The 17823-nt window shown below is 38.9% G+C and overlaps 1 protein-coding gene across 10 annotated transcripts in view; it reads right to left on the reverse strand.

The window, feature by feature from the left end:
• Nucleotides 1-17823, reverse strand: part of TNRC6C (trinucleotide repeat containing adaptor 6C) — a 111096-nt gene that overhangs the window by 57660 nt on the left and 35613 nt on the right. For all 10 annotated transcript variants that reach the window (XM_074847594.1, XM_074847588.1, XM_074847590.1 and 7 more), the window contains exon 4: nucleotides 1841-2167. In XM_074847594.1, coding sequence (XP_074703695.1) covers nucleotides 1841-2167 — 327 coding nt within the window. The remainder of the gene's footprint in view (nucleotides 1-1840; nucleotides 2168-17823) is intronic.

Here is a 17823-nt window from a genome sequence, read left to right on the forward strand (position 1 = left end):
AAAAAAAACCCAAACTAAAACAGTGTAGAACATCTGCTGATAGTTGCCAGGCTGACAAACTACAGAAACAAGTGCTTATTTTATACAGCAAGTTAAAATAGCAATTGGGAAACGAGGTCTAAAAACCTCAAGGTACAAATGCATCTGGCAAGATCAAAGTCAGACAGCTAGTACTGTACTCTTACAAGCTAGGTTCTTTTATGGATTATGTTATGATTTATGGTGGACTTTGTTTCAGGGTTTACAGTATGTTTCTTAAACATCAAACAAAGATGTTTCAGATACGCCTATAATGATGCTTGGAAGAAGTCCAATACTGACCCTCAGACAGCCTGAGTCACTTAAGTTGGCCAATCTGTCTCTACCATATAATAAGTACTAGATTTCTGAAAATAATAAACCTATATGTGTGTGTATATATACATACCTAACACATAACATTAGTCTGACAGTTAAACATCTCCAAATCAGAAAGAAGTCATAAATGTCAGCCACCGACCCTGCAGAACTGTGATTTGCAGAGAAGGTGAGAATGCTGATCTAACTGGTGGGAACTGCTTATTTTCCATGTCACTAATGCCAAATACTCAAGAATACAGAGGTAAAAACCTGTTCCCTCCCTAAAAAAATCCAACATTTTAAGTAAACAAACAACTGTTTGACTTTTCAGATCTGTGTTTCTGGGGAGTAGTTGAATAATATTTTCAAATACATCTTGATAACCATAAAAGCTACAATTTCCGAGAGAGATGATTTTTCTTATCTAACTTAAAACTTCTAAGGACAACACCAAGTAATTTTCTCTGCTGGAGTTCAGTTCAGCAGCAAGTACAGCAAAAACAGGGAAAGATTCACTAATGCCCAAAGGGGAGAAACTGCAGACAGTTCAGATCCAAATTTTTGTGATGTTTGACAGCATTAATGAGTGATAATGAGCAACACTTGAGATCATACAGAAATTCAAGATATCAAAACCCCCCTTGTGACTTAGTTCAGATAACTTTTTGTAAGCCATAGATAAGTATCTCGGAACACTCCCTGCTTTGCCTAACATGACAGATATACAGCAGTGATGAAAAAGGTGATATATACCAATTACTGACTGAGCTCATCTCCACTGTAAAAGTTACGCACTCTCTAGCACAAAAGGGCAAATAAGAAGAGAGCTGCTTCTTATTTTCTCATTAGCAGTTTCAGGGAAAAAAAGGTAGCTAAGAGACCTACCCCTCAATATGCTATTTCCAATAGCCAAAGGAGGTCATGCGTCTATCTGCAAAGGATGGAATGAAGTGGTAGAAAGGCCTAAGATACTCAACTACTTTTCCCAAAGTATTATTCTCCTAATATGAAAATAACAATTGAGAGAGCAAGCAAGTAAAGACATAGAAGTGTCACAACAGAAGATAAGCAAAAGTTCCTATTTTTTATTTACGTATAATTATACTCAAAAATCTCTTCAAAGAACATAAAAATTGCCAAAATTATAGTCAAAAACCTGGAAATACCCAAATTAGCAATGCTTCTGTAAGAATGATCACTAAGAAATATTTACATTTCCTGAAAATCATATCTATTATGACTGTCAAAGAGACAGGAAAAACCCTGGAAAAAGACCCCACAGGTCTGAACATCTAAAATAAATAAGAAAAGCTTTTAGAACTGGATCCTAGAAATGACATCATATATTCTGTAAAATAAGGAGCAACAGTATATGCTTTAAATCCTGTTATTTTAGGACAATTCTTAACATTCCTTAAATTTTTGCAACACCTGTGCTAACAGTGGAAGGCGTAACTACATAGAGAATGAGTTGATACCCCAACTGGGTTTCGATTCTTACCTGTTTGGGTCTTACTGGGATGATGCTGTCCACCTGCTCCTTGCTGCGGAGGAGGACTCGCCCCTGCTTGCCCAGTACCTTGAGCTGGGCTGGTGCCGGTCAGAGTCCCAGTAGGCAGTGGCTGACCCCGCTTTAGGAGCTGCTTCTGTTCTTGCTGGCGGAAGCGTGGAGGCACCTCACGAGGCAGGTAACGGGACGCAGCTGGCTGCTGCCCATTAGCAGACGCACGCTTGCCATTGCTGCTGTTGGTAATAGTGCTGGTGGAAGTACTGGTACCGGTACCGGCAGGTTGGGGCTGGCTTAAACTGGTCTTAATAGGTTCTGGCACTACATTAAAAATACAAACAAAAACCACAAATTGCTTTTAATATCAGAAAAGTTGTAGGGGTTTTCTTCTGTTACTGAGCAAGGGGATAATGTTTCTCAGTCTCCCAAACAACAGCAGGCAAAACATGGACTATAGAATACGTAAAATATATTCTAAATAAAAAAGTGTTACAACCAGAACTCAGGGCTAGTTTACTGTGTATCTAGCCTCCTAAATTGCTATATAAGAATTTTGAAATCTACATCTAAAAAACCTGATTTTATACAGCTGTAAAATTTATGTACCAGAATACAGCTGATAAAAGGCTTCACAGCCAACTCTGCGAGAGCCTACACGTCTGTCTGTAACTGTACAACCCCCCCCCGGCCTTATCTCACACACTTCCCGCTTCCCAGGCTGCACCAGAAGTCACGGAGAAGTTGGTTACTATGAATATCTGGTACCCACCACATGAGAAGAGGAGAGAGCATATAGGGTGAAGACTGAACGATTTATATACACACAACCAAGTTTGCATCAATACTCAAATGCGCCCCCCCCCCTGTATATGCCTATGAATGAGTCTGGTGCTCATACTAAATATGATTTAGGAAAGCACAACACTTAAGAAGAAAACACTGATTTCCTATCAACTCTACAACAGAGCAAGCGAAAACACTTCTCAGATGTTTTCACTTCCAGCATTTCTAAGACATCTTGGACTGTTGTCAAAACAAGATGTCTAAGAACACTTACCCTAAAATGGTAAATAAAAGCCCAAGAAATAAAAAGATAGCTAGAAATAATTGTTATGCTCAAATAATGTTCAGAAAAATTAATTATTAAATAAGAAATGGTGGCACAGAGTAACTTTTTTTGTTTTAAACTGGAAGAGTTATTAGGACACAGCTATGAAATTTGAACTTCAGAAGATTTAATTCAATTGAAAAGGAGCGGGGGTAAGGTGTGTGTCCAGACAGTGAAAAGCTGTAACAAAAGTTTTCAAGTAAAGATTATTTTATGTTACTCCTGCTTTACCCAATCTGTAGACACATGTGCAAATACTTTGTACGTAAAACGATGCACAAATGTTCCATGTATTGGGATTTTTTAAAAAATTATGCTTGCAGGCTATTTATTCAATAAATAATTTTTAAGTACTTCAAAAATATGCGGCTTATGTTTTCTAAGTGATGATTAAAACTGATCGTAATTAGTTCCTTTCATTGGAAAGAGTGGATGACTTACACAACTCTTGTCGTAACAAGTGTATTGGGGGGGGGAATATTTTTTTAATCCAGTGTTTTACAAAACCACTAAGTTTTCGTATGCCACTGAAGAGCACAGGAACCATCACTGCACTTTGCAGTGTCACATAACAATGTTTCTCTCCAGAGCACTTCTCATTTCTAAACTGACACTGAAATGTGGTAACTGAAAAAAGTAAACCCCATTTCAGTTTTACACATTTGGAAGAACACAAGTGAATGGGCGCAAGGACAAATGAGCTTACAAGTGACTAAAGGAAAACTTTCTCATCTGTAGTAAGAAGCACTCAACTTCAGCTGCAAAACGGATTCCAAAGTGCAAAGCATGAACATTTTTTTAATCAAAATGAGCACTACTTTTAATGATAAAAAAGGTTTTGTCTTTCACAGAGAGGTACTAATGCCCAGTATATGCAGAGCACAGCTGCTACAGGCACCAAACAGGCCAACCAGTCCACACTAGGCCAGAAAGAACCCCTTAATATATCTTATCTTCTCTCTGATTTAATAAATGTATTGACCAGTCTGTAGGATAGGCCGAAGACATACATTTGTGACTAAATTTACATTGCATAAAAATAAATTTTTACAGTTATTTGCACATCACCATTTCCGCACAAGAGTAACACAAGCTTTTCTTGAATCTTTCAAGTCTAAAACCTTTAAACAATGTCTCAACTGTTCCTTTTCCATAGGTTTAGGCTCCTCTTTATTACCCGGACAAAGTACAATGTCCTATAAACGCTACTGGAATCAAAACAGCATTAAGTTTTAAAATTAAGGATAAATTCTGATTATTCTCTGCTTAACAGGCAATGCCTTTTGCCTACAGTATTTGAACCTTTTACTCCTTACTGTAACAAGTCTTATGTATGGTTTAAAACAGGAGGGAGGAGGAGAGAGAGGTGATGTGATGATCTAACGGTTGGACTAGATGATCTTCAAGGTCCTTTCCAACCTAGATGATTCTGTGAATGTTCATTTAAACTGCACAGTAAGCTGCTGCACCCATCTAGAGCACCCGCTGCCTTTTCAGTTCAGCAGTTTTTCAGTTTTGGATATGAGGTTGCTACTATTAACATCAAATCACACTGCCTATAGCCATGAAAAAATGAATTTTCAGGCTTCTAATCATCTCCCCAAAAAACAAGTTAAAGAGACCACAACCAGCAGCTTATTCGGCACTCACACAAAGCTTTTGTTTTCTCATGGTCTTTACCTAAACCTTTGTATCAAGCATTTCAGGACACCCCAGTCCTCTACATTTGCACTGCAGGCACACATTTGAAATGCCCCATACTAGCCTTGCCAGAAACAAGCAGGCCAGACCTACCCCGGTCTGCAGCCCGCGCAGCGTGGCACAGCGTGGCACGGCGAGCTCGGCAGTGCTGGGTCTCCCGGGGCGGGGGTACCGGGAGCGGAGCAGCGCCTGGCAGGAACCACACTGGGTTATTCTGCTCACTTGGCAGTGTCTGCCAGAGCTGCTCGGCCACCCAGAAAAAGCCTTTGGGGTTTCCTAAACAAGTATTCCTCCAGCTCATCGCAAGCATGGCCAACAGGTGCAAAATGGCACCTCATCTTGTTACATATATGCTATAAAACCAGTACCCGGCCTCTCTCCAGGCTTTGACACACCTGAAAAACTGATCAACTTCCATAGCAGCAGCAGTGAAGAGGCACCAAGGTGGTGTCGAGGGCAGTTTCAAAGCAAGCAGGGACATGGACAAGCAAAAAAAATACTAAGTTTGACAGCGGCCATCAGCACTTTGCTTCTCCAAGACTTTTATTTTGGAAGCCTAAACAATTTCACCAATGCTTATTTCTGTAAAAAAAAAAAAAAGGAACTTTGAATATAAAAAAAATTTAAAAGCAGTAACATCTGAAGAGCAGAAAATAAAACCTTCTTTGCCTTTTCAAAATATACCAACAGCTTTGGAAACGAACAGTTTATCCTAACTCTGACAATTAAAAAAGTAGGTGAAAAATGTCACAAAATGCAGAATCATTAATTTCAAATATCAAATTTGCATATCCAACATGTATGTGAAAACTATTTTGTTTCCACAATATACATAAATCTGTCACCCACATGACAGAAAATATTACTTAGTTTTAATGGGTCTTTTTTTAAGTCCTGTTGACTTTACCATTCCACCTGGCCTTTAAAAAAATGCAGTATAACCTATGAATTAAGCTGATCCTCTCACTGAGTAGTAGTCACTCCGGAGACGAATCTCTCCAGCTGTCTCAGGACAGCCCGGGAGGGTACACACAGCTGCTGTGGTCCCACCACCACCCGTCCTGCAGGTACCAAACCTGCTGCACGGAAAACGCAGGCTCAGGCTCCCACCGCCCGTCAGCCCGGGTTTGGGAAGGCTGCGCCACCTTTGACATGTGTACGCACGTCTCTTAGTGCCTGCTGCCCAAAACTAAGACAATTCCTGCTTAGTTTTGCTTGTTTTGACGAATTGAAAGGATAATTAAAATAGTATCACTTTTTATGACTTTGAGCAAAGTGTATGTTTCCATTTCACTTGGGAGACTGAGAGCAGAAATGGGAAAATTAAGATATCTTGGGGTATTATTACTACTACTACTGCTGCTACTACTATTATTACAGAGATGTAAGCATTTACTTACCACTGCTACTAATGTTATTACAAAGATGTAAGGATTTACAAACATTGAAATTTGAAGTACTCTGTACTTCTGCAAAGAACGAAGCTGTGACTTGCCCATGGCCACAGGATTCAGAAAGAGCACTCCAGACATAGTTTGATCTGCCAGAAGTGATAAACCATTTCAGCCAGCAAGTTTCTCCAACTCAGATACCAGACAGCCACACAACCCTTGTGCCAGCAGATCAGAGGGAACACAGGGAGGACGAGGAGAGGGGGCAGGCAGGCGGCAGCAGTGGGGTGGGGATGAGGCCTGCTCCCCCACATTGCCACCTGACGTCGCTTCCCCAGCCAGCTCAGCTCTGGCCATCAACACTGCACTACTCCGAGGTCCTGATGATCAGCGAGGAAAAAAGGTTGGAAGAGACAACTGCATAGCAAAGCGAGAAACTTAGAGCCTTCTTCGATTTATTTTTTTAAACTAAGAAATGACTTTTCCATGGAATTAAATAAGCATACAAGAGAATTAAAACCATTAACTGGCATAATGCCAATGGAGTCAATACGTGTCTGGCCCTGAAATTTTCTTAAGGAATACTAATTCATTGGAAACATATTTGAGAGAGCAAGGCAAGCTGCTTTTTAAAAAGCATTATATTCTCAGTAATTTTTATATATATAAATATAAATTGCATCTAATACTTTCAACTAGGCATGCATATGTGTATGTATCTCACTAACCTCAGTCACAGAGTACACAGAAATTTTTGCTTTAATGTAAATTAACAAAGCAGCTTCATCACAAAGGTGTGGCCAGAGAAACCCAATTTCAGTGTTAGAAACAATCCCTCTAAATATCTGAATCATAGATGAGAAGAAACGAACAAAGAAAATATCAAACACATTGTACTTTACAATAAAAATATTTCTGCATGTTAACAATACTGTTTTTTCACTAATCAACATAGAAATGTGGGGGGTTTTGTATACAAAAATCTCTTTTAAGATGAGTTAAATGGAAGCTCTTGCAAGAATACTGTGTATACAATCATGGTAACTGGAAAAATAACCATTTAATTACACTATTGACAGGAAATAAAGCAAGACATGAACAACATCATAGCAATGGGCTTGATTCCCAAATTCCAGCTTCTTATCAGGCTAGAATTTAGCCTTCAAATTTAGACTTCAAATACAGCAATAATATTTGGATAATATATGTTACAAAGACAATACGACTACATTCTTTGAAAAACCTCAACACCTATTTATTAAAGTCATCTTCAGCAATGTTTAAGCAGCAATTTTCATTTGATATGCACGGTGAGAAACACCTACCGTTCAAAGTGTCTACATGAGATTTCCTAATTATTAATTGTCATACAATATTTGCTCTAAGAGTGTCTTTATAAACCATTTAGACATTCTCCTTCCTACAACGGATGTATTTTGAGATGATGACTATCCCTTGCAGAACATACAACGTACAAAGACATAATATTTTAGCAAACTGCAGGCTAAGAGCAAACCAGACAGCAACCTTTTGCACAGCGCATGGCAGTGCCTGTGGTCAGCAGGGGCTGCCTAGAACACTGGTGCTCTGTGCACTATACATTTAATCAGCCCCAGGGGCCAACCTGCCAATCTATAGAGAGACCTTGCCAGTCCCTGAAGGAGCAGCCTGTCTACCCTTTCACCTGAAAGTAATACACTGTCACGGCTAATGTTATGTGGGCAGCTGCTTGAAATCCAGGAATTAAAATGTAGCCCTTATGGCTAAACTTGCTTTAAAATGAATGGGGAAAAGGATTCAATACAAAGCGGTTTTCATAACTAGCACATGATTAAAGAGCTAAAGCAAAAACATTTAAGTAGAAAGCCTCTTGCAAAAATACAATTAAAGGCGTAAAATAAAAGCCTTGAGATTGCTTGCTCTTAAGATGTTTGTGATGGGTATCTACTTATTCTACATTCTGAGAGCTGTACATATACTAAACAATGAGCTTGCTTGTAATAATTATCAGTACTTAATGGTATCTAAACTTCTTAATCCAATTTTACACAAACAAATCCAATAATTACCCCATATGCTTTTTGATGATTACAATCTCGGGAATCCCAACTGCATAAAAAAGTGTTACAAGCAATTGTAGGTGGATTTTATTAATATAATGAATAGGATCAGTCTAACAGATTTCAATTACAACAATAGCTTTTAAGTACATTTCTATGACATAAGGAAAGAACATGCATAAATGAAAGAAACTGGTTAAGCCACATAATACTGATTTATGGCAGCTTTTTCCTTTCATTCACCTCATTAACATTTCTCTATATTTCAGCATCCCCCACTCCAGCTGTATAAAACTTGCATTTCTAAAGGCTTAAAGGACCAGACATTCCAGAAGAGAAACAGTTAAACCCAGAAATGCATTCTTGGCTGCTACTGTGACAGGATTTATTTACAGCTTCTATTAAACACAGCAGCTCCATTACAAAGTGCTGGATGTGAGAAGAATTTTTGATTATACAATGCCAATGCCTCACTGCGTTAAACATATCATGCCAGTGTATTATTTTTTTCCTTCAGCAATTCGTTCAGGTCATTGTTTGATGGGTTTATGAATTCATTACAGGAAACAGATGGATCCCATAATTCAGAGCTATTCTCCCAGCCAATCATATGGGCAATTTTTTTTCTCATCTTGCTCCCCCCTCCAAATCAACCTTAATGAAGCCACTTCCTCCATGTCCAATTCCCCGCACATACACACTGTAGCGACAACTGGTGCGTATTAAAGCAGCCTCCAAACACTAAATGCTTTCAAAATAAAGCTGAACAGGAGCACGCTCATACACAGACACCCCTATGAAGTCAGACAGAAAGCCATGAACTTACCCAAGTCGGGCGAAGATAGCCAAACAGACAGGATTGTAGTGGGCAAAAATAGATGCCCTGATTAGTAAGAAATCCATTTGTATATGCTGAAAAAAAGGTCTTTCTTTAGGAAAAAATTGTTGCCCCCCCCCCAATCTACTTTCAAAGGATGAATTCTCATTTAGCAAATTACCTCCTTTGTCTACTAAGTGCTGGTATTTTTTATCCACAGTGACATCTACTGGCAAAAGTAAAGGTATTTCAGTAAACTACTGCATAAAAACCTACTTCCTAATGTTTCTATACAAAAGTGGGTAATTTTCTGTGTTTCTTCTGTGCAATTTTCAAACTTCTCCTGAAAACAACTACCAAAAAGTTACAGTCTAAAGCCAAGAGAATCCTGAAATTAGTTTTCAGTAGTACTTATAATGGCTTTAAAAACCTAACCAGAAGCTGCAGTTTGATGTTGAAACCCACATTCCGGGTTAAAAGTAAAAATACATGCATTATTATGACCTTAGAACTTTAACACCATTTATTTAAACAAATGCTTCAATTTTGTAGTAATTCCTGGACATATCATTTATCTAATACTCAGAACAAATAAAGTCTTTTCCTGGTTTAACTTTATTTCCCCGCTCCACTTGACCTCCTATCTGACCACAGTGCATCTTTTCCCACTTCCTATTCCAGAGGTTTCCTCTCCGCTTCCTTCTCTTCACTTTTGTAAGATTTCCTGCCTCTTTCGTCAGTCTTTCAACACCTGACTTCTAAATCCTCTCACCATAACCTACCTTTCCTGACATTCTCTACAGACTTCTCTCACTTTTACCAATTTAGACCTTCTATACAGAACTTTTGATTTTTTGCCAGGAAATTTGAAGTCAGGCTAGGAATTAACAGGAAGCGTCCAAAGATCATGGAAAACCTCTAAATCAGTTACTAGGATTTCTTAACCATCTTCAAAAACTCAGTTTTGTGTAATTTGGTGGTAGGAGATAACCAAGGAAGTTCCCTCATCCTTGGTTCCAGTCTCCTCCCTGTTTTAGGAGGAGTGATGGTATATGGTGTGGTCATATAGCCAGTCTCATCTTCACACCTCCAGAAACCAGCTTTAGCTCTTAATAATTGCTATTGCTTATATATTACCTAAACTACAACTGGTTAAAACTGTTTTAATGCGTTGTTATACACTGCATAACTGATTAGAACAACCAGAGCTTACAACTCCAGAAAAGAGAAAGAAATCAAAGCTCTGAATACACATCCACCCATCTGGAACTGCACCAGCTTGTACCCAAATCACATTTTAAAAGTAATTTTACAACAACAGGAGAAAGAACATTTCTTTAAAATTGATTCTGTGAAAGACAGACATTTTATTCAAGAAATACCTACAGGTGAGGGCTTTCCTGCTTGTTCTGGAGTAGTTTTAAAGTCATGTTTATCAATATGTTAATTGGCTGATGGAGCTCACCAACCATAAATAAATGATTCTGGTTTTGCATGAGAAGGTATCTATGCTGCGGCGAATTCAACCCCACTCTGCAGCTCCCAGTCTGATCTGCTCATCTGAACACATTTCACAGGCTTCATCAAAATATAAGCATAATTTATTCTAAAACTATATTCAGACATATGATCATTGCATGAAATTAGCAGATAACTACCCACCATAAATTGATATATATTAAACGCTGAAATTTATTTGTTATCTATACAGTAGATTGCAGTTCAGTCAAAAATTAATTCCTAATTTTGATGCTGAGAAACCTCCTTTGAAAAGATGTCATCCAGAAAGCTTTTACAACCATCTGTGGGAAACCAATATTTCATGAGGAAATCATAACAACTTACAGGGCCCACAGTGACAAGCCAGTTGCTAATTATCTTCCCAAGAGTGAGACTTCCACATTACCTCTCAGAAATTAAAGGTTTTATTTTAATCTTCATTCCTGGATCTGCTAGAAGCATATAAATATTAAAGTAAGCTGGGAAGTGCATTCCATTTGGTTGCATTTCACAATTTTTGAAGTACTAAACATCCTTTTGTTAAGCAGACATTGGTGTTAACAGTACCGTGGCTTGTTCAAAGCTCCCCGCTGTTGACTGGCCAGCTGGCAAACTAACCAGAATAGATAACCATTCAATTCACATTAAAGACTTTCCTTAGGACCTCAGCAGATAGGTGGGAAAGGGAAGTAATGGTACTAAGGCACTGCTCTGCAAGCAGCTGCACGTCTCAAGGAACTTCTGTGGACCTTCTACCAAATTTGCTCAGGATCAGCCAGGAATTGCTAAAGCTAAATGGCGAGACTGAGACAGGAATACAACCCAATCTCGTAAGCCTCATTTCCTTAGGAAACTAGGCCCAAAACATACCCAGAAAATGTACTTACTAGAGCATTTTTCCATAGTTTTCTGTCAAATGTCTCTAAAACTAAGAGTCCACACTATTTTTGCAGAAGTTAATATTGACAAATTCTGTATCAACGAAGAAAAGAGTAGAAATCTGGGGAAAATTAATAGGAATTATTTGGAAGAATTAAACAAATCATAGCTTCATAAATCATGGAATAATGGAGAAATTTAAATATTTGAATTAATACATTTTAAACAGATACCGCCTCAGTTACTGATGGGAAAACATACAATATCCCCACAGTGTCAGGGCTCTGTATCTCTCTGCATGCATTAGGAGGTCATGCAAACAAGACCTCTCCAAATCACTAGCACAAAAGTTTATGACCTGCTTTTTATTAGCCCTTGTGCCTTCCCAGGTAATTCCAAATGCTTTCCACATACTAGCCTACACTGACACTGTTTACTCTTACCCTTTTCTTTTACCTCTGCATTCTAGGGTCCTCCTGACAGCATATGCATGTTTCAAGCTTGCCTTACTAAACCCACTGTTGCCCCCACTTGTCTTTCTCCACAGCACCTCTCAGCCTAACTTCTGTCTCTGTAAACTGAGCTGTAAAAGCTTCTGAGGTTTCTAATGGTATTTCCCTGGTTAAAACTTGGTGTCTTGATACACCTGCTTTATCAGAAACATTTGACATAGTCATGCCTTCCTTGAATCTGTCCCTTGTTAGGTCTTACAATCTTCTTCTCATCTTTTTTTTCTTCCTCATTCATTTAATTACAGGTGTTACCTTCTTACCTGTTGGCTTTATGCAAAGGTCTGAAGTAGAGAAACATTTAGGACTTCATCCACCACCTATTTTATTTTGACTCCAGAGCACCTCACAAATCCAGCTGACCCCTAACTCCTACGCTCACACTCATTTGTTCCTCCCTCCACCCAAACTCAGTCATCTGCTCCAGTTCAAACAAATTCTACCTGTCTTCTCAGATTTCCCATCCGTGTCCCACCATCCAAAGCTCCTCCTATACGTCTTAACTTCATAATGGTTTCTGACATGAAATTCTTACTTGATACTGTCATAAGCAAATTGGGGAAGTGTGAGCTAAATGTAAAATTGGTTGAAATATTTACTGGGAGAATCAATGGTTTGCTGTCAAAACAGAAGTATGTTTCGGAATAGATTCCACAGGGACTTGATCCGAGCCTACACTGCTCAATATTTTCGTTAACAACTGGATGATGGACTAGAGAATATCCTTATTAAATCTGCAAATGACACCAAGCTAGGGAGAAAGAAGATGGGGGTGATCAGATTGCTGCATGATAGGATCAGAACTTCACAATGATAAACTGGAGTAGTGTGAAAAAAGCGACTGCAATTCAGTAAGGAAAGTCACGTTATTAGGCAAGAAAAATTAAATGTGGAACTGCCATCAACTCACTCCCCACAGCAGTTCTGCAGAAAAAGATGCAGTTCTAGCAATCGCAAACCAAAGAGAAGTAAAAAGATCAGGCTACTGAAAACAACAAGTGTGTAATGGAATAAATAACCACTTATGAGGCTCAAAGTAACCCTTCTACTTCAGTCTGGCATCTTAAAAGCCTTCACTAAAGCACTGCCCCGACCCACGGTTGACCATCTCTCTTGAAGAAAGAGCTGGACCACCTGAAAAAAGTACCAAGTAAATGGGAATCTGGAAACATGAACTACCACAGCAGACACAAGGCAAAGAAGCAGTTCAGTCTAGAAGACAGTGGGTACACAAAGCAAAAAAAGAAGAAAATACACAGGAAGAGTAGGAAATAATTTGCTCCATCCCACAGTGAATAAGACAAGGCTTGCTGGGTTTTTAAATAACAGCCAGGGAGGTAAAGATTTACATTTCCAGCAATAATGATGATTAAGGATTATCTGCAGCCATGATACAGGTTTGGTGATCTTGTCTCAGGGCAAGAGGATAGAACAGACAACCTCTCAAGAACATTCCTAGCATTATTTTCTACAAACCTACATGTAAAATGGAGCTCCAGGTCCATCTTATTCAGTTCTCCCACTTCCCTCAGCCACAACAAAGAAATCATTTTTCTCTCAGGTTGATAGCCATAATACTCTCTGCAGCTTCTGTTCTTTTTTATATAAGTTTAAGATGTGGTCTTTCTTCATCAGCCCCACTTGTCTGGACTCTCTCCACTTTGATCTTGATTAACATTAACTTGAAATTGTATCAATACTGAATGACATATCCCTCCACTACAAATGGGTTTGCATTCTGTCTGTAAGCCCATCACAGCCCACCCTGCTGCAGAACTTCTGTGCAGCAAACAGGCCTAGCCCAATTCTACTGATAAAACCCTGTATCCACAAATTTAACTTTTCTCTTCAGAACTGGAGAAGCTCCTAATAAAAACATAGATCCTTGCATACTTCAGAGCTCAGATACTAGATTTTGCTTCCCTTTCTGGAACAGCATCTACATTTTTGTTCTTTCAGATTTGTCAGCAGAGAGGGTGCCAAATACTCTTGAAAGATATAAAACCTGTTTTGTGTGATTCAACATGTATTTTCAAGAGTTTACTTCAATCCCATTCTATATTATTCAGGTTGGTTTCATGTGCGGCAGTCTTGTGAAGAATACTTACAGTTTTAGCAGCTTTAGTATTTTCCTCACTGCTTTCCTCTGTGTTAGCACTGATTATCATTTTAATTTTAAATTCACAATTAATTAGTGGTGCCATTAAAATGGTACAGCTAATTAGGTTGATAGGTTGTCATCAACAATAGATTGATAATGCAAAGTAAATGTGATGTTCTTTCACTGCAAGTCAAACTCACTCACGTTTACTGAATGCTCTGAGTGCACACACATGGGTTTGCCACGGTGGAATTGATGAATAGAAATTGGACCATACACATCAGGCCTCAAACTTAAAAGTTCAAGCTACAAATCAAGATTCTGGGTAAAAGAACAGTTAAATTGTCATAGTTACATTCCTTCAGGACGTGAACTGGTAACAGATGGTAACTTTCAAGACTTAACAATTCATCTGTTTTCTTTCAAGCGATAGTTCTCCAATTTACAGGCGATGTGAAGCTGCATTTATGAGTTCATGTAACTGAAATACCGGTATTAATCATGTACATCTCTCTACACATAGACTTGTCCAAATATGCACCCATTGCAAAGCAACGACAAATAAATACATCTTGCTAGAAGCTGGTCTCTAAACTATATTTGTCCTGAAGCCTCTGACGTTTCAGCACAGGCATATTTCATGTAACATGTCATCATACATTTAACTTTGAAATCAGACTCCTGTAAACTCAATTCCCACCTCCAGAACAGGACAGTACACTGACATTAGAAACCCAACTTGACTATTACAAAAGGAAAATAATGAAGCTATTGAAGTTTTTAATCACTTGTGTTAATAACATTAAGAAACAACAGCATTAAGAACTGACTAAAAAGGACAGAAGGGAGAAAAGAGTCACTGCTGAGACGAATTAGCCTGTGCAAGAAACTGCTACTCTACAATGAAGTGGGAGGGCAGCTCTGAATGAAGAGAGGCATTGCTCAGCTAGTGTTTAGAAACATTTGCAGAGTCTTTTCCACATTTCTGATATAAGACTTTCCTATAAAGCAAGTTTGGCCCTCTTCACAGTTAAAGAATGCACATCTTTTATTCCTTTCCAGAGTATTTAGAAACATCTAAACTCCACCAACTAATTTTAAAAAGACCCACTAGGCAGGCACACATTAAATTCTAGCCCACCAACAGGATACAAGAGTCTCACAATCTCAACAATTTGGTAACACAGTAAAGGATTATAGCATTTTACACATCAGGAACAAGACACAGGCAGGACTTGTTGTTAAGGCTCCCTCCTCCTTCACCTCTGCTCTCACCCTCCAAGCCCTTCCTAAGTTTTGCTCCAGGCAACGCAACCCCATCAGTAACTAGACAATAAAAGAGTCAGAGAAGACAGGAAACAGCTTAGAGTTAAATTACACAATGCTAACACTATCATCACTGCACATACTAGTGAGAAAATCCAAGTATATAATAACAGATTAAATAACTTTAACACAGAGTCACATAAGAAGTCTGGGCAGAACCAGGAATTGAATCCTTTAATTGTAAGCTGTGTGCATTTAATCTCATTAGACAATGTTTTACACACAGTTTTCATATTCAAAGGAATATTTTTAAAAACAAATTTACAAACGGTGCTAAGTCAGCACACTAGCAACCTTCTTTTTTCTTAATTCAACAGGCCACTTCCAGGTGCAGACTGCACAGTAAATATTCTTTGTAGCAGAAATCCACTTATTGTTAAACCATTCACACAAACAGATAAATACAAAAATTCACAGCAATGAATATGTTCATAAATAATCAACATTTAGGATAATCTCAATGTCGATCAGTTTACTGCATACAAGAGCCTAAAATTTCATTTGGACCTTGAACAGTGATGCATCTACAGGTTACAGTTCACATGAACAAGACTTGAGACTTGTTTAAAACAATACATAAAGCGGGGCAATCTGGCGGATCCCCATCTTGCAGATTAACACGTGTTTTTTGTATTTAAGTAAGCAGAGGCAAAAATCCTATTATAAACAAACCTGTGCCTTAGGAAGTGATTAATGCCTATACTGTGTCAAACAACTGCTGTTAGAATCAGCCCTTTTGCAGCAGAATCTGTTCAGAGCCCGGCAGACCCAGCTCACCCCACAGGGCTGCCGAGGTTTGAAGGGATGCTGAAGGCATCTTGAAGAGAAGAGAGTGAATCATAGCGTAAAGGCATCCAGTTTCAAATACGTAAGTGGTTGGGTACTGTAAAGAGATACCTTACATATCCACCATTCCTGCCTTGGATTGCTTCTACAGAAATCTGTTCAGCTGCCGTATGTAGTACACAGATTGTATCACACCTAGAACACACACGCTGTGGTGTGTGCATGCAAGGTCCCTGGAGTTTTGGGTGCCCCAGAGCACAGTCAGTGCTAGCATCCCACCCAGGACAACTGGAAATACTAACCATTCATGCTGTCCGGTACAATCTCTTCTTCCACTCTGAAATTCAAGCTGTAAGGAGTCTGGCTATTTTTCTGGAATGTCTGGAAATTACCAGTGTGTATTTATGGATCAGTATCTGAACATGTGGATACTGAGATCAACGTGTCCAGGACACATCAGACCTACCGGGCATGCAGGCAGCCTGCACGTGTGCCTGAGGTCAACACCCATGGGATGGCTATGAAGCACACACACACAGCCATTTGTATCAGACCCACACTGGGTCTGACATGGCCTGGACACATCAGATTCACTATACATACACACAAATTTTCACTCTAGAAACCAGAAATACAGCCTCTCCAATTATTTTATTTATGTTTTGGGGGTGGATGCAGGGGGAACAGGTTGCATTGTATTTAACTCCTTTTAGATGTTTCTATGAAAGCATGGTGTCATCTGCTTGCAGATTACGAGTCTGCTGGTGAGATATTAAGTGTAATTTTCACTAACGCTGGCTGTGCTGCTGAAATCATGGGACTACACATACATGTCAGCTAGAGCCCTGTGTAAACACAAAGCCTTGACTTCACTGTCATGTACATTTATGGTACTGAATTAATTTTTTATGTGCAATACTAAAATAGTATTTTGCGGGCAACCAGTAAAAGGCCTCTGAAATTTTGGCATAACCCTTCCAGTTCACATTCCAGCTCAAAAGAAGTCTTAAGAGTATGTTTATACTGCAGTCCTGAAGGTAGTGCAGTGATATCTGAGCTATCATTCTGAAACAGTCAGCATGAAAAAGTGCAGTACTGCCAACAGAGAGTTCAGTATGGACCAGCTCCCCCTCCTCCCAGCACTGTGAATATATTTTAAGTCTCAGGTAGCATCACCCAGAGAAACTATGTGGCCAACTCAATGAAAGCTAAACCTGAAGTATTTTGGCCTTGGATCTTCAAAGTATGAATCCTTACTGGGCTAACGGAAGATGTGTTCATTTATATTTAACAAAATTATTTGGAGAATCAATGCTTTGAGCAAGTAGGTTCTTAAAAACATACAAAAACCATAGGGACATTGTTACCACTTTAGGAGACTGTACCTACAAAATTCCACAGATTTTATATCTAGAAAAACGTTTGGGGTTCTACACCCTATTTTAGATGCAGTTCCTAGTATTGGAAAGGCAAGCAGTCCTACGGAAATGTCATACTCTTGCCTTCAGAAATGAGCAGTAGAGAAAAATTTGAAGCCCAAAAATAAGAATGATCCCTTACTCAGACAAACCCAATTAAAGTCATGCTCTAGAGAAAAAACAAACTACTGCTTAAGTCTGCAGACTGATCTAGCAGGGGAGAAAAGAAAATATACCTAACTTAAAATGTGTATTTCTGTTCTTTTGATACTTCCTCTTAAAGCTAAACACGACATTTAATATGCAGATAGTGTTTTTCTGAATGAGTTTGCCAAAGACGGTCTCTTCACTGGAAGGTGGGTTTTGGGTTTTTTTTGAACT

The sequence above is a fragment of the Strix aluco genome, chromosome 21 (assembly GCF_031877795.1).
Source record: "Strix aluco isolate bStrAlu1 chromosome 21, bStrAlu1.hap1, whole genome shotgun sequence".
NCBI classification, from domain to species: Eukaryota; Metazoa; Chordata; class Aves; order Strigiformes; family Strigidae; genus Strix; species Strix aluco.